Raw genomic sequence first — 17,951 nt, forward strand, 5'->3', positions numbered from 1 at the left:
TTAATATCAAAAAAAAAAAAAAAACATCAAAATATTAAATAGCTTCGTTACTGCAAGCAATTTTCAGTCGGGGTCTTCAACGATCCCAAGGTGCCAGCAATGTTATACCAGATAAAGTTACCAGCTTAAGGTTAACCGAAGGAATATAGTGATTAGAAAAACCAGATTCAACGTTGCCACAATGAGAAAATATTACGGTACTGAGGTCCATATATTGTACATATAATCACGTCCTAATTAACAGCTTGTATCACATTTCCTTTCAATTCCAACAATGTTTCGACTAGCGCTGTGCGTTTATTGGCTGCTTCGATGAATCGTTTCTCCGATTAATCGATTAATCAAAGCTACCTCGTAATAATTCTGCCGGTCAACCGGTATATGAATCGAAACCGTCGATGGACCAATTAATTGGGAAAACGATTGATCGATCAATCGTACAGCACTAGTTTAAACCGTTATCATAGCTACGTGGCCGACTTTCCTACGATGTTTCAGCGACTTTGTCAAAAAAAAAAAATGAAAATAACGTAAATCTCGTGACTTTTCAGAGCTTCCCGTAGTCTTGGAGGGCGACGTCGCGGTCGTCGCGTCGTTCATCAGCCGGGACCACCGCCCTCCGCCACTGACCACCCTCAAAGGAGACCCAGGCTCCCGCGATGCATGCCGGGGATCACAGCGGCGGTCGTAACGGCAGCGGCGGATATTATCACAAGACATGCTGCACGGGTCGATCGACGGACGAGGGACACGGCGCCGCGGAGCTTTTGTGCTGCTGCTGCACATGCACGGCGTCGGCGTCTCCGAGTCTGCTGACCAGCCTTGGCGTATGCATTTTCGTTCTGGCCTACACCCTCGTAGGGGCGTTCACCTTCATGGCCGTCGAAGGCGGCCTGCAGTCGGTGAGACTTACAGCTTTTCAATGTTCAAGGGTGTCGTCTTTTGCGGTTGAAGAGCTTTTTCCCCGAGCCTTGAAAACCGCGAGACGAAAATTGTTTGCTCAAAGCTCGCGGATATCTGAAAATTCTAGCGTATAAATTCTTCAATGTATATTCAACGGGCAGCTTTGAACGTAACAGCTAAACTCGAATGCAAAATCGTTGTTTTGGGCATGTTTTTGGGGGCTTTTTTTTCTAACTTAATATTCTCGGCTCTTGCGGGAATACCGATGTTTGCCAACTTTTTGATCGGTCAATTATGAAGTTGAAGGAATTTCTACAATTTTTACTTGTCGAACTTTCGAACTTTAGCATTCTTGAGATTTCCAACTTCCGCATCACGACGTTCAGCCGCCGAAAGCTTTAACTTTTATCCTGCACTGGTTGATGCAATTTTAACTACCATGTGGCGAGAAAAATATTATCGTGTCAAATACTACAGGATCAAAATATCGTAATCTGTTGTTTTAAAATTAATAATGCGTCGAGGAATGTCGCTGACGTTTATTACAAAATTTTTAACTTTGATATTTGGCATTGACCCATACTCCCGTTTTCCTTCTCAAAAATACTTATTTCATCGCGAGTACAATATCGGATAAGAACGTTGCACGGATCAGCTCAAGCATCCGCAGACAAGTCTCATGAAATGACATTCTCATAAAACACAAGGAGCGGATTAAATTATATTGGATCATATCGGTGTTCTCATATTGTTCCAAGAACAGTGGAAGAGATCCACTCCAATGAAGAAAGGTAATTTCCATCAATTTTATCCTCGCAGAGGATGGAAATTAGGTTGAAACTATATGAGGTGGTCTTTTTATTTTGAACAACCCGTCTGACAGTACAAAAAGAAAATGGCCAGGGAGTAATTTTTCTTTTCGCCACGTCCCGTCATGAATATTTTTCTATTAGTGAGTGACAAATCCTTGAGGGATTTGACTCAGCCGATCCTTCTCCGGATGAGAAAAGAGGTGAATACGTCCTCTGAGGCGTCGACGCGATATTCTATGTATATACCGTGAGGAAAAATCAGACACTAGAAGCACCTTTCCTACTTATTTTCCTTTTCTTATCTTTACCTGCCCTAAGGAACACGCTCGGTATTCTTTCCACCTAAGAAATACAAGTAGAAGCTATACCTGTAGCTCACAGTCTGTGCGTAGGACTCGTCGGCCGTAATATCCTCGAAGTCTGGACCGGAAGAAGCGGCTGTTCTGGGCGCGGAGATCCGTTCACTCACGGTGGAAAAGCTGTGGAGCATCACCGAGGACCTTAATATACTCTACAAGGACAACTGGACCCGTTTGGCTGCTCAGGAAATCCTCGATTTCCAAAATACCCTCGTTCACACTCTCAGGAAACAGCTTTACCAGGCACTTCCTGCTACCACCGGGCAGCATCCGACCCGCCATCATCGGTGGACCTTCAGCAGCAGCCTTCTCTACTCCTTGACGCTCATCACGACCACCGGTGAGTAACGAAAAAAAAAAAAACTAGTCATGCGTATTACATATCCTAACCAACCGACGCATGGTGAGTGATATTTATTCCTTGACCACGAATTTACATTCGAAGCAACATTCGGGGGGTGGAACGAAACTCAGAGACTATTGCAGAAATAGAATAGAATACTGTTTATCACCATGCCTGTGGGGCGGTGTCCCCTGGGTGACGCCACATAAGTACATAATTGACGAAATTCACGAGTTCACAAGATAAATATACGGAAAAATTTAACATAAATGAGAAAATTCTAAATATTATTGGTACAAATAATGTAGCAGTATGGTATAACCGTATTCGGAAATAATACGTCGATTCTCTCCGGAACAGTCACGAGAGTGATTCAATTCAGGAGTTTAAATAAAAGAAACGATATGTCTACACTGCCAGGTGCATATATTTCGTGCACTTGGATCTCAGGGAGGATTCCTATCGCAACATCATTCGAGAGCGAAATGCAACGCGGTTCGCTCCACAAGGCTTGGCCGGGGGAAGTTGGGATGTGGCAAAGTCCTTTGGCTGCGTTTCAGGCGGACGTTTTCCCTGCGGATCGAAATGCTCGCGCCGCTCGCTGGATTCCCGGGCATGGATATCGAGCCCCTCGCTTCTCCCGAGAAGCTGGTACTTTTGGAAGCCGAGTTTCAGGCTTGTAATCAGCGAACCCCGTATCCGAGCCAAGGTCGAATTCATCTCTACTAAGACACGTTTCAAGTGTCAAACTTTCCACGGACATCACTGCCTGATTCAAACTTACCGAGTGCGTCGAATTGCTCCCGCTCGCTCCAACCATCAACCCTCGTTCCTCCACTGCTCAACTCACCGACCGAAACTCGCTTTCTCCTTCTCCTTTCAAGCCAACTCGAGACCTTCACCCTGTCGTCTTCTGCTTCTCCAATTTCGCTTATACAAGGTTTTCACGTTTTCACGTCTCTGTTGCGATTATTCAGTCCGATTGGATGAAATTTTAGTGACCCTCGATCGAATGTTACGGTTGAAAAATTCTTCTGTAGAGATTCGTATGTTCGAAATAAAAGGACTTTGTTTGCAATCGACTTGCCGTTTGATCATAATTCATTTTCATACAATTTGTGGTCATTTTTGGACGTTTTAAGTGCATGGGTAAGCAAATGAGAAGCAATATCATTTGGCCCGTTAGTACTACAGAAGAATTTTTTCTGGCATTTCATGTCGAATCGCACGAGTGGGGAAGCATCTTTTTTTAGGATCCCTCGTAAAAAAGTATGATATTGCTCATAACCTTCCGAAGGCAAAAACACAAAAATTCCAACACAACCGGGAGAAGGGTGGACCGTTACGTCGATATTTTTCGTGCTTGGGGATGCCGTTGCATATTAATTAACTAGCCCTGCCGTTCAAATTTTAATTCCCGTAGTTTCTGATTCTCTGATTCTTTGAATTACGGACCCCTGAAGATAACCCGAAGCACAATCACGTGCCGCGAGTAACAATTAATGCATGAATTGAACCGTCGAGTAATTCTTCGTCCTGTTTCATCTGGAAGATTCCCTCGTCCTTTGGGCATGAACGAATTCCTGCATCACGAGAGCTATTGCGAATTTCGAACTCATCGAGTTCATCTCACTCGAAAATTGTAACCTCCCGACAATCGCGGAAAATGCGAGCCGTGAATTTTGATGGGAACGGGTGTCGCTAACTCCGCGCTGTCAGTGCCACCATATTGAATAGTTGTTCCAGGCTCCTGGCGCATCGGCTTTGACGCGTCTACGCCAAGCTTGCGGGAACTTTTGCGCGCTACGTGTTGCGTGTGACGTGGAGATGACGCCATCAACTATTTACCGCCAATGGCGAAACGCCGCTTTGGCCAACCCGGCTTGTACCAACGTAACCAGCTACCGTAATCTGAGTTGATCCGAGCCAGTCACTTGACGCAATCCAATGAAACCTCATCCTAACAGCTAACGCGATTGATTTGATACAAAATGCACCAATGGCAGACGCCAAGCTCGCTTCGAAATCCGGAATAGCTTAATATTGCCGTTGTTTGATTAGCACTGGTATAATTGAAACGAGTCTGTATTTGAATAGCCGGCATTTTTTCGACCAGAATATGTCAATATATCTATATGGACACGATGTCCAATAGTACGAAGAGAAATGATTCAGTTTAAATGTTTGTTTATTCATGAAATATGTTAATCGATTAAAACAGTTTGGGAAACGTAATTTGATGGACGATTTTGAAGTAAATGTAGGTATTCACATCGTATCGTAATGCGAACCCCTCACTCCAGCATTAATCCCCTGGTGGTAACGTGGTAACATGTATATAAGCAGATATTCCGGCAAGAAGAATCTAGAAATTCTGTCTTCTCAAATGGCTGACTCGACAAACATCTCGGGATACTGACATCGAACACGTTTCGCTGCCGCGAGATCGTTCGACTTTTCGAGCGAGATGAAATCGCGAGTTTCTTTTGACCCGAGATGCGATCGAAGGTCTAGGCGTGTGATCAAAGCGAAGTCGGGGCGTATTACCCTCCGCTACGTTAACATTTTCATTTAAAGATGTCTGATGTATCGCCGAAGAAGGTCTCCATTTCCTTCGTAGGTATCAGTCGGAGCTATTCGTGCCTCGGCGTTCGATTGGATCTTACCTCAAGCCGTGGGTATCAAGTATGTGTAAGCGGAATAAAGGAACAACTACAGACTACGGAATTGCGGGAAATAATGAAGCCGCTCTGCTGCAGTGAAAGCAATGAGTTTTCGCTAGCGTGGAATTTGAAGAGAAAATAATACGACGAGCTGCAGAGAAGCGGCTCCGCAGCACGTCTAGCAAACAGCAAGCAAGGTACCACAATATGCTGAAAAATTGAAAAGCTTTTAGATTATTGCCATGTTTTTAATTTCCCGGCACGTTGTCAATCTTAAGCTTGCTGCATCTGTTATCGCGGATAGACTGCGGGATAATCAAGGAAGAAAACGGTTGACGAAGGAGCTTTAAAAGGACGAGAGATAAACAAGCGTACCAATTTTATTTGCTTTCATTTCTTTTGTCTTTAATTTCATATTCAACAAGGCGGCGAACCGCCTCAGAGCCAATCCGGTTACGAATCTAATGGGCGTCAAATTGCTCTCCACCGCAGTGCCAGGGACACCTTGGTTGCGGCTTTATGGCGATGGGCCAACCGACTGCAGGACCCCAAGACCCCGCAGCTTGCACCCCCCTTCAAAATAATAGTCAATAATGAATACACACGGAAGACTACATCAGGGAGCGACCTGGTTCGTACCGTGCTCCTCCAAAGCTCTGCGCATCCTTGGCGACAACCCCGATATAATCCCCAGTGGCGCTACGGTAAAGGAGCACACACACACATACGTACACACGTGTCCTTGCAGAGTAAGCTAGTGTAACGGGCAGCATTGTCACTGGTAATATCATGACTGAGTTAGGTACCTACGTGAACAGCAGTGGAAACAAGCATCCGAGCTATCGGCAGATCGGGATTCCCGATGCTTCTTCTCCAATTTTCCTCTCTTCTGTAACCTGGTTCGATTCTCGCTCCTCTGCTATTCACCAGCTTCACCGCCTCTCAATTACTGCAGAAAGAGCTCACAAAGCCACTCGACTTTACACTCCCGGTTGCAGGGTATTAACGAAGCTTCTCGCTTGTGATCTTCGAGACTTTCTTAGACCCTTGTTCACCGCCGGGTATAAATATTCAGTTATCGAATAATCGAACGTCGTTTGTGACCATTAAAATGGCGGCTGTGAAAACATGAAGTTTCTTAGAAACTCGTGCATGTATATTGAAAATTTATGTGAACTAGGAACCGTCTGACTCAAATCCACGTGTAATAGTGTGAAGGAATTGAATAACTTTTGCCGCGTTCTTCTATACGCTCAATTAGTTAATAGATGCGTGAAATATGCTCTTTTTCTTATCAAGGATTATCGTATACTGTTTTTGAGGGAGGTAACATTCCCACAACCGTCGTTGTGACACCCTGATGAAAATACCAAATCACAGTGTTCTAGAGAACTGTCAATTCCAGAGAAGAAATGCTGGCTCTTTAATCATTCTTCATCATTCCAATCGAGCAAAATTGATTATTAATAACGCGTTGTGTCATACGCGTGTATCCTTCGAAATACCTGCGGGTGAAATTGTTATTTTCTTCTTTCACCGCGAATGCTGGGTAAATAGCTGTCGGGAAAAAACAATTTTCTGCCTTCTGTACATATGTATATATATACATACATGTACGTGTGTGTACATATAGATGATGTGTGCATAGGTATAGAGGAACACAGCCACCATCTACACATCTGAAACCTCCAAGCGTCGATATTTTTTTCACGTAACCATAGAAAGAAAGAAAAAAAATAATAGAAAAACAACGGAAAAAAAAAAGCAGACTCAGAGTGAGGGAAGAGAGGAAAAAAAGGACCAACGTTCTTGTCAGCCGACGCCTCGGGCTCGACCAGTTGGGGTTGTTTCCGAGTGGCTGCCGAGAGCTTGGTGGCATAGTTCCAACGCTCATTGGCGCCCATCGAAGCCCTGCGAACGGGCATCAAAAGTGGTCATTGGTATGCGGACAGCAAGCGGCTGTATATGGTGCGTGGGTTCTGCGTATGCGAAAACACGCGTCAACCATTTTCATCGGCAGACGTTTCCGTGCTTTCGGCACCGCTTTTTCCTACGTAACAAGCTCGGTTTCGATTTGATGAAAGTAGGACGAAGTGGCGTAAATAAACAAACAACCGAAAGCAAAATGAAACCGGCGGAAATTGGATTTTGGCAAATGGCAACAATTTTTTAACATTTTGCCGCACCGCGATTTGAGAGGAAAGTTACGTGATACGGTAAAGGTTCCGTACATTTGACAAAGTGCAACGTCTGACGGTTGCCACAAATACGCAAATTGGCGATCGCTTGTTGTCAGTGATTATTGTACGAGACTTACGGCAAAAGCAATCGTGAAGAATATCACGGTCGATTAGATTATACCGAAGTGCTCCGACAGAAACGATAGATAATTTTGCGAGTGGCCTTTGATGAAAAGCTCGAGATTTTCCTTAGCTACTTTTAAAGATTCTTCTTTTCCAACCCTAAAACAAAATTCATCCACGAAAATACCATCGGACTCTTCTTTGTAGTTACAGCTCGGGCGAATCTCTCTTCTAATTAACTCTCGTTTCACTCGAGCGCTTTTCCGTCGGTGTATCATACTTTTTTTTCTTCCCACCATCGGAGCCTCGACCACGTCGGACTTAATTGCCACCGTTCAAGCTTCAAAGAACAACCGTAAAACCTAAACTTCCGCGGCACAGCTCTTTCGTACGTGGCGATTTTTTGCTCCCTCCGCTTTCATTCTTTTCTTCTTTTTCTCATCCCCTCACCAGTTGCGACTGAATCAGTTTGAATGACGCCTACCGGCGCTATCGCCCCTTCCCATCGACCGATTCCTACCGCCGACTAACTTTTTCGGGAAATGGAAAGATCACTCCAATCCACGCCTTGGCCATCAATTCGCCCGATTAACCCCCAATTAATACTTGACCTCGGCAGAAATACACGTTCAGCTTCCTGATCTCAATTTGCTATCATCATTTTCGGCGTTATCCAAGCGTCCATTAGTCCCTAATCATTTCGATATACGTATATGTATTTCAATTCTATTGTTACTCTCATAAAACAATTCGTATCTGTAATAAACTTATGTTTTATCGGCCGTAACGACGTGCGTCATTTTCTGTTCCGATAAAGTATCCTAAATACCCGCATATATTCAAGTGCGTCGCACAGAAAGCTAAATCGTAATCGCATAAGAGGTTTCCACTTTGACCGTGAAAAATGTTTAAAGCGGTTTTCGTTGCTTTGAGCTCGCAGAAAATACGTGAGTACTCTTATCGGAAGCTCTGCGGTATAACAATAAACGTATGTCCATTCATCTTTTCACGTGTAGTAAAGGAGACGAAAATGTGAGTGCCTGACAAGTGGACAGACCCTTGAAGTTTCTATCCGGTCCTTTTTTTCTTCTTCATACCAACCAGACGGACAGACGCCCATGTGATTTCCGGTCATGTGATTCGGACAAACATGTCTCGTTTCAAACAAGCGAGTTCAAAACTGTGCGGAAAATTTCATTCGTCACAATTACCAGTGTAATTGAGGAATGATTCCGAGTTGTTTGTATCAACCGCACTTTCGCAACACATCGGGGGGATTAGAATTAATCATTCGGGTCCGAATAACAAAGTATAAAATATTGCATCTCCCCCCGGCTGCCGACTCCTCTTTCCCTCCCTCCGATTATCCCTATCTCGTTTTCCCACCTCAAACCATCAAACCTGCACCGTCGCCGCCGGACGATACGGGAGGGAAGAAGGGAGGGTCTGTTTGGACAGGAAGTGACGTCATATTTCCCACGTATTAATCATCATCAACGCCAAATTGCTCGCAACCCCCTCTCCGGCCCCCTTCCACCCCTTCGCCGCCCTTTTACCGCCATCATTCACCCATCTCCTCCTCGTCCCTCAATTGCCGAGATATTAATACCCGTGTATACGTATCCTCACTTCTCTTCTTGGTTAGATCCGTTAACTTGCCTCGTTAAAATACCGTAGCGACTGACCCCTGATTATTTCTCAGTACTCGCACGAACGTGAAGATAAATGGACTCTACTGTCCCTATCAACAGCTGGAAAGAGAGAAAAGACGGTTCAAAATATATCGAGCAACGTTTTTCGCGACAAGGATAGTGAATGTAAATGAAGCAACATCCCATGCCGTGTAATATAAATGAATCTGGACAAATTTGAATAACACGAGCTAAGGTGTCAATATTTTGAGAAAAGGGTCTGTGATTGGACCGTTTCAAATGATTAAACTGCGGTATTCTTGATCCGATTTTAATATTCTTGGACTTTTTTTGTGCACCGTGAAAATCTCCAAAGAGACGTTCGTCAGCAATTACATTTGCGCGTTATTAGTAAATTCTAACGTTAGATTAGTTGCTGGAGATATTTCGAACGTATTTTTCTCTGCTTCTTACTTTTAACTCAGACTGTCTGAGCAATTATTCCTCAACATATCGACCAAATTGTAGCGTTGTAAAGAAAGTGTGTGTTATCTGAAAATGAACGTTATTCTATTTTTTAAGATGGACGAAAAATGCTAAGTTTTACGAAGACAATTTCCATTTTACCGCAAATGCAATCCATGAATATTTTCTTCGGGAGCAAAAATATGTAAAATTTGTCTGAACCAACTTTTGGTAGTATACCTTCGAATTGCGTTCATTGTCATCTCTGCAGCAGAAACAATCGCGGCGAGACTTTTCCCCGTCTCTTTCAGAGGTGAGACGCCGGCGAATCCACGCCTGGTGCTTGAAGCTACGGAAATAAGCATGATAAATGCTATGCTTTGTCTATTTTCCATAGAACAATGGGCAGGTGATAAAGACAATGTATTTTAACTCAGAGACTCAGACGCCAGGAGTTACCGCGCCACTTTAACAACAACAAGAGCCACTCCGCTGATTCTAGTCGTAAAACTACAAGAGGATGCAGTTTATATGTATACACACCTATACGTGTCGCTGCAGAAACTGAAATAATGGGACTTGTTCATCGCTGGATTACCCCGCGGGCACGAAATCAGGACTTTACAGAATTGGCGCGTTACTCGGAGTACAGCCCGAACGTTGATTAAATTATCAAGGTGCCGGAGTAACGAAGCATTGTACTTCCGAATTAGCCGGTGCTTAACGAAACATCCTATCGCTCGGAGATGTGCCGCGTATCGGAAGAGGCGAGGATTCGGCTCTTCATTTCGTTACGCCGATGAATTTTCCGCACGCGTGATGACGGGCCGAATTTCTCGCTCGCGTATCACGTTCCGCGTGTGTGCGAACACGGCGCGGCGTGACTCGAATCGCTTTGGCTGCGCTAATTAATCCCGATACGAGATGGTAATTGTGAAGCCGAGTGTAGGTACGCCGAGTGAAGCATCTGCCCGTGCGGAAACTGTATCGCCGGATAACAATATGTTACATAATACCCCCCCCCCCCCCCCCCCAGCTATTATTCGTCGAAGGTGAATCCTAAGCCGTTGCGGTAACAAGAGGCCCGTGCAGGTTCACGGTGTCGAAGAGCGCCTGATGAGGGGTCACAACGCCGAAAGTCCCTCAGACGTGGAAATCAATATTGCAGAACAAGAGGAGACCCGCCGGAGCGCCTACCGGAACCCACCTAAACAACCGACAATTACGAAGATCCTTTCGCGAATATCGCGTGTCGTTGCTGCAAGGGATCCTGCAACAGGCGGACGATCGGAAGGGAGAACCGCTCCTCGTTCTCCCTAAAGTCTGAGGAGTGGAATAGAAAAAATAATCGAACGATGTCAAGGCTCGCTGGACCGTAACTAAAAACCAACGTCGTCGTTTCCTGGGTTCGTAAAAGTTGGTCGGTTTTCTGACGATCGTTCCACGCCCCCCTCAAAGGTTCGTACAAGGCTCTTATGCTCGATGTCGGGAGAGGACCAACGTTTGATAGAGTCGATTTTATCTCCTGACATTAAACGCCGACAATGCATTGTTGTCGCTCAGAGAGACGGAGATTATGTTATAAGAGCAAGTCGCGTTTAGGATCAATTGCAAAGCACCGATAAATACACTCCGAACGTTGGTCGAATTCCGTTCGCACGGTACGTTGGAATTGAAAATCGACAAGTACGAGGTCCGAAGTCGAGAAGCCGAGTGCAGACGAATCGCGATGCGGGGCGTTTTTATCGCCGCAGGCTTAGCTGTTGCGCTTCTCTTCGACGTCGAAACCGGCATCAGCGGCCCCTCGCAGATCTTTGTAAAGTTTTGAAATTCCTCGTCGTCGTCTTTTTGCGAACCTCGTGCTCTGGGAAGTTTGCTTTTGATTACAGAGGGAAAAGTTTCAAGTATTCTATTTGCTTAGGAATCTTGAACAGTCAAACGAAATATGACTACCGACAGTGCTTCGCCTTGCGCGGTTATAGATGCGGGGGAATATCTGAGCAGGAGCATAAGTACGAACGTTACTTTATTCTGAAATGTCTTTATTTTCTTATTCTTCCTTTTTTTTTTGTTTGTTTTTTATTTTTTTTTTCTCTATCTAATAATAATATTTTCAAACATTATGCAAACAGCCGGCAACCGACTCGAAAATACTTTTTCAACGATTTTCCTAGACTCGCGTTCCGCGCTTTCGTTCCATTTCCTGTGCTTTAAAAAAAGCAAAAATTTCTGAATCACCTTCGTCGACGGTAAACGTGATAAAATCCCCGCGTCTCCCACTGCGTATCGTACTTATATACGTACTGCGAAGTTGAATGGATTCAATGGGTAAAATAGTGGCTCATCCCGCGCCTGCAGCTGCGGGTCGTGATCCGCATCCGGAAGCCAAAATCGTCACAGGTACGCACATTTCGGCGAAATATTTAGCGCGCGAGTTCCATAAGCCGGGCTTGCCTCGTGCAAATTTAAAGTAATAGAGCAATTAATTCTCCGCTAGTACGTATATCTGGTACGTCGCTAGGCCGTATATACATAAATAAGCAAAGTGAGTGAATTATGAGGAAATGCAGGGGCGGCGGCCAGCATTTATTACCAGTTCCCATGTCACGCCTCGGCCTCGATGCGTTGCATTGCGTTGCATCTACGTAGATGTACGCGGACGAACGGTGGATCAATGAACGTCTAGGCAACGGCAAAACAAATAGGCATTGTGTCTGGGAATGGCGAAGGTATTCAACCTGACCCGCCATGGCAGAAAGGCCATGCAAATTCCGTCGTCTAGTCTCGTATCGTTTCATTACACTCTCCAGTTACAACGCGGCGTAATATATAATACGTACAAGTTTTTCCATTTTGCGCAAGCAATTCAGTCGCCTTTTTTGGACCAGGAATTATGCAGAACGTGTTCTCTAAGTGAAATCGTTAATAAAAGGGCAGGAGACAGTCCCGTCATTTTTTCATTCGACTGCTTTTCGGAATCGAATGTGGGGATTTTTTCGTCAAAGGATTTTGCTTAAATAAAGAATCGACGATCTTAAAAATGAATTGCGATTGATCGGAATACCGCGGTCGATAGTCGAACCTGCCTATAATACCTATCATCCACGAGCATTATTATTATATTCCCTGTCATCACGGACGGAACCCGGATACTTGGAATGGGAAAAGTTTTTGATTAAAACTTTCAGACTACTAGGCAAACGGCAGGACGAAAAAAAAAGTCTAATAATGGAAAAAAAAATATACCTACCATTGAAAATCGTCTTTCCCGACACCTGGGTGAAGCTTCGTGCACCTCGAACTGCGGTTCGTTGTGATAAAATGGTATAAAAAAAGAACTTCTGACAAATTGCACCACCTGAATAATTTGTATAATCGTAGAAATGTTGAAGGTGTAAAAATAAAAGAAGTATTTTCCAAAATTTTGCGTTTCGTGATTCGGTTTATATTTCGTTACACTAAATTCCGCTCGTTTCATTGTCCTTGCGATGAATATCGTTTCGTGATTGCAACGCATAAATAACAAGGCAACTCGAAATTCCCAAGGGGCCGCGAAGACTCGTTAGTCACGAACATTTTTACTTTCTTTACTCGAGTTATCTACTGTATTTATGAGTTCGCAAGAAATTCCAAAACGTCTTCATTAATCTGAGAATATAACCAGACATACTCAGACTTGGAAAACAAGTTTTTCGTTTTTTTTCCACACCTTTTTCTCTCTTCGTTCTTTATAATTTGCCGTGAAAACGCGCCGACCGTTGGATCTCGCAGGTAAATAATCGAGAATCAAAATTCTTACCAACTCAATTTCTACTTCCTCCTCATCGTTATCCTCGTTGACATTCGCCAAATTACAAGAATCTACCAGCCGTACGCGGCCGATCGAATCGAAAGTATTATACCTGCGTACTCGTATATATCCTCGAGGTAGTAGGTAGGTTAGGTAAGTCCTGGCGAGAAGTTTCCACCGGAAAAGTAAACCCGGTGCACAAATCTCTAGAAAAGCCGAGTGTAATCCGATTTTATGGTGATGGAGGTGCGATATACCGACCCTGAGTACCGCTGCTTAAGTGCGCGGCCACGGTCCCATTTTCCGTTCGTTTCGTCCTCGATAGTATACCTGACCTTATAGACGAGGCTCGCGATAACGCTAATCCGTTGGATGTCAGCGAGTCGGCAAAAATTGCGTAAATTCATTTCTCGTCGAATTTAAAGAAAACACACCGTGTACCAACCAGAGATTGGAAAACCTGTTCAATGAATATTTCACGGGATGTTGGTGAAAATCGGATGCGAATTCGAATGTAAGATTATTAAAGCACTGAAGTAAGCGCGAGATAACGCGCTGGGTTATTGTTAACTCGCTTTATTAACAGCCGCGACGAAATCCTGCGGGGGAGGAGTCAAGTTTATAGTTTCAATTCGCGGCCGAAACTATATTCAGAATTCGGATAACTCAGAACACCGCGGGTTCATTACCAATGCGAGTCATTGAGCATACTCACTGGCTGTGTGTCGAATTATTCGAATAACGCGGCAGCCTTCGGCACGGACCACGATCGTTTTCGTTTCATGGTCGATTTTCCGCCCTTTGGTTATTTCCCATAATTAATGTGTCGGGTCTATGTGTATCCGCCCCCGGCCGGAATTCGAATGGCGCATTGAATCAATTTCGGTGATTATAGTTATGCGATGCGGTATAATACGCGCATCGGTTCGCTAGCCGAAAGAGGGTGGAGTATTTCACCAATTGGCTGATGGAGTGAGACGTGATTTCTATGTGCTTGGAGGCCAGCGATGCATCTGCGCGAGCGATGAGTTGACGAATCGAAACGAACCTAAACAGCCGAAAAGCTTGCCGTGATTCAACTGATTTACGTCAAAAGCCGGCTTCGGAATCCGCTTAGTCCTTCGACCATGATTTTTACCTACCCCGTTGGCGTTCGTCCAACCCTCTGAAAGTATCTGCAACTCAGGAATTTTCCCTCACGGATAATCGAGAGGTCCAAGACTTTATTTCGCCGTTTAGGTATCTACGCGTAACGCATATTATTAATACTTTTCGATTTAACTCGACTCGTTTAGTCAGATGTTTGCTACCTGGATTGCCACTCAAGTTTCTTACACTAATTAGCGAAAAAAGTTTCAATCGAAATGAAGTAATCAGCGCTAATGTCAGGGAATAACGAATTGTGTGCGAAACGTCGTTTCAAAGAATCGTCTATCGGTGAAGAAATCGCCAGCTCGGAACTCTGACGTCCGTGTTGACACTGACTTTTTGCAAAATTCTTGTCAATTGATGTTGAACCACAACCGCGGTTACACAGCGAAAGAAAAACTAATGACCAAAAATAAATTTTCACTCGAAAATTAACTTCCCGTTTAATCAACAGAGACTGTCGAGCGAAACGAGTTGTTGGCGTTATTATAATAATATAACCAGCGAAAACAATCATCGTGAAAATATTATGAGAGTACCTACTGAACCGCCGCGCCGCGACGACGAATTCCTTCGAATATTTTCACGAGAGAGTAAACGTTTATTCAAACCAGAAGTAAGTGTTGAATGTGATTGTTTGACAAACCGATGGCTGTGAAATTGAATTGCTCTGCGGTATCCGGAGGTTAAATTACGCTTTAACGAGATGAATCAGACGCTCAATATTTCAAACGGGCCTCGCGGATAGCGTTAAGTCGATGGTCAACTTCGTTTTCTTTGTATTTTCCGTATCCCGATGACGTCATGCTGCAAATAAATACTCCATTCCGGTCGAAGAGTAAGGTAGTAAAATATTTCGTAAAAATTTTCACAACCCATGGCGTTTCGCGTTTCAATTCTACGGGATTCTTGCGTTTCTGGAGGAAATTTTCATCGTTGGTCAAATTTCCCGATTACGGTTATAACCGGTTGTTTATCTTAGCCCTAAATTGAGATAGCTTCAAGTTTGAAGCCGCTGTTCTACCCAATTAACTACATCCTCCCTACGCCTAATTCCAGTGCAAAGTTTCCACCCTGATAATTCTGTCCGCGTTTGTGTTATATTCAAACAGGTTTATAGCCGATTCGTTACGGCATGTTTAACGTGCGTTGTGAGTTGTGAGTTGTGAGTTCGATTAGCCCGCGCGATTCTTTGAAATCGCGGTATAATAAGACGGATACAAAGGAATGATTCTGCTTATGACGCGGGGCGCATTATTTGCATGCATATAATTACAACCAAGAGCTTTTGATGCCGCACTCTCTTCCACTGTAAGAAAGTTTAATTATTTTTCATTCAAAGAAACCTCTGCGTCGGTTTTTCAGACTCGAAGAACCGTCTCGAGATTCTTTCATTGTGATCAACCTGTGTCTAGCAAAATAATATCAGTCCGTATTTGTACACTCTCGACTTGGATTGTTGCCACCTTATCGATATTTCGTGCAAGACCGATTTTCGTGTAACACAAAGCTATTGGGATCGAGGAGATTGTTCCGGGGAACAGCTTACACTGTTCGCGACAAAATTGATCGCGAATCGACCGAAGGGATGGTCTTTAAACAGCCCCCGAGTGAATCAAGCAATCGGCTGAGTTTAATAATGATCAACAATGCAGGCATTGAACAGCGACGAAAGCTGAGACAATGAGGCTCCCCAAGATTGAGGTATAGGTACTCGTTTCCCCGCCGCACACACAATAGGCTAGAATTTTATGACAGTTACGTAATGATAATAATATTTTCAGACGACGTTGGCGGTGTGGAGGTCGCAATATAATGAGGAACGGATATAACGAGCCCATCGCAGCTTGCGTCGATGTTATAGTCTGTGATGCTTCGCCGCGACGCTATTGTCCTATATAAATTCAATTAACGATCTCTCAAAGGTTCATTTATTTGGCAACGATAAAATTTAGGGCGTCTTATCGCTTAGAGGAAATCGAAAAATATTCTCCGATTGATTTACGCTTTTCATGATCCCGAGTCGAAATTCAGACTCGTGTGCGCTTGCAAGTCCTACGTTTGGTAGGACGAAGTAAAACTTCCGGAGGACTAACTTTAGGTTGCAAAGAGAACCTTTAGGTTCAAACTAGGACATCTTTAAAAACCCTACAGGTCCTTTACCATAGAATGTACAATTTCAGTAATTGAATATTAAGATCAATGCTTCGGAAAATTTTATGAAAAAAATACTCATTACTTTGGTAATAATTAATGCAATTCAAAATCGTTTTTCATAATCTGACAATTATTAATTTTGTTATTTCATTTTTCGGTTGATTGAAAATCCTAGGTTTGGGGCATTATTTGTTATTTTGGTATTGGGTATAATAGGACGTTAACCTCCACAAGGAATTCAACTACGAACAATATAGTTCTCTGAAAGGTTCTGAATATGGCGCGAGTACCAAAAAGTACTAAATAAGGCTCCGCTTAGTACCTGCAGGCTTAATTTCGACTCGAGGTCTGTCTTACCGGAAAAGAGAGAATATATTTAATTCCTGCAGGTGGATTAACCGGGACACGTCAAAGCGAGGAGTCCTCAATCCACAGCAGCGTAAACTTGCAAGATGTTCTTACAATTATAATAGTAACAAGCATACCAGAAGTAGCTGCGTCAGCGGTGTCCTGCAAGCTGACCCACGTCTCCCTAAAACTTTGCAGAACAACCCTTCTGGTAAACACGGGGGGAAATCTGACCCGTTGCCATTATACTTAGTTACGAGCGATTTCGGACCGTTGACCGTGTACAGAGAGCAAAGGTGAAGGTCGAATTCGGAATTGAAAAGGACGAATTGTAGGAGATTCACGGAGTTTAACATCATCTTTACCATTTCAACAATAGGTGGAGTGGTCAAGTCGAGAGCGGATCGCTCGAACCCACCTGAAGAAGAAGACGTAGAAGAAGGAATGATGTGAATGGAGAAGGGAAGATTGGAATCGAAGATACGCAGAGAAGCACACCGTGAAAATGAAAAGCATAGGGGAACTTGGAGAAAAGTATACGTGTATATACGGTGCACGAAACAACGAGACAAAGTGTGCCGACCATAACCATGAATCCTCGGGGGTTGAAACAACCCCGCTTGTGTCTCGCTGCATACTATCTCTCTCTCTCTCTCTCTCTGCAGGCTGCACACGCAGCCCCGAAGAATTTATTCCCAGTTCGCAATGAAATGAACGGTTGTAACGTGCATGCGACGCATTTCACCTTGCGTTACACACGCTCATAATCGCGCGTTTGCAGTGCACGTGTTTCTGCCAATTCGCGTTTCTGCTGATTCGCCCGTCCAGCCTAGATTGGTTCGACGAAATACGCTCCTCTGGACTTTCTATCAATTTGTCAAGGCTCCTGATCCCGCGTCCTCCCGTGATTGCTGCAGGATCCCGCTGCGCTGGACAGCCGGACGTCCGGTGACATCTTGCCAGGATTAACGTTTAAATACGTAGTCGCGTCACGTGTGGCGGAGACGAAGGCAAGGGCGGTTGTAACT

At 44.1% G+C, this 17,951-nt stretch overlaps 1 protein-coding gene across 1 annotated transcript; it reads left to right on the forward strand.

Moving 5' to 3' along the window:
* The first annotated feature begins 659 nt into the window (after window positions 1-659).
* On the forward strand, window positions 660-17,376 carry LOC124178316. The gene is made up of 3 exons (XM_046561553.1): window positions 660-902; window positions 2,108-2,414; window positions 17,303-17,376. The coding sequence occupies exons 1-3, from the start codon at window positions 660-662 to the stop codon at window positions 17,374-17,376; spliced, it is 624 nt and encodes a 207-aa protein (XP_046417509.1).
* The last annotated feature ends 575 nt before the right edge of the window (window positions 17,377-17,951 follow it).

This window comes from Neodiprion fabricii, chromosome 3 (genome assembly GCF_021155785.1).
Source record: "Neodiprion fabricii isolate iyNeoFabr1 chromosome 3, iyNeoFabr1.1, whole genome shotgun sequence".
Classification (NCBI taxonomy): domain Eukaryota; kingdom Metazoa; phylum Arthropoda; class Insecta; order Hymenoptera; family Diprionidae; genus Neodiprion; species Neodiprion fabricii.

Bases quoted from the DNA above. Each gene is read 5' to 3' on its own strand.
- LOC124178316 (XM_046561553.1), top strand. From the start codon at position 660: ATGCATGCCGGGGATCACAGCGGCGGTCGTAACGGCAGCGGCGGATAT. The intron at 903-2,107 runs GTGAGACTTACA...GTCTGTGCGTAG, and splicing joins TCGAAGGCGGCCTGCAGTCG to GACTCGTCGGCCGTAATATC. The intron at 2,415-17,302 runs GTGAGTAACGAA...TTTCAACAATAG, and splicing joins GACGCTCATCACGACCACCG to GTGGAGTGGTCAAGTCGAGA.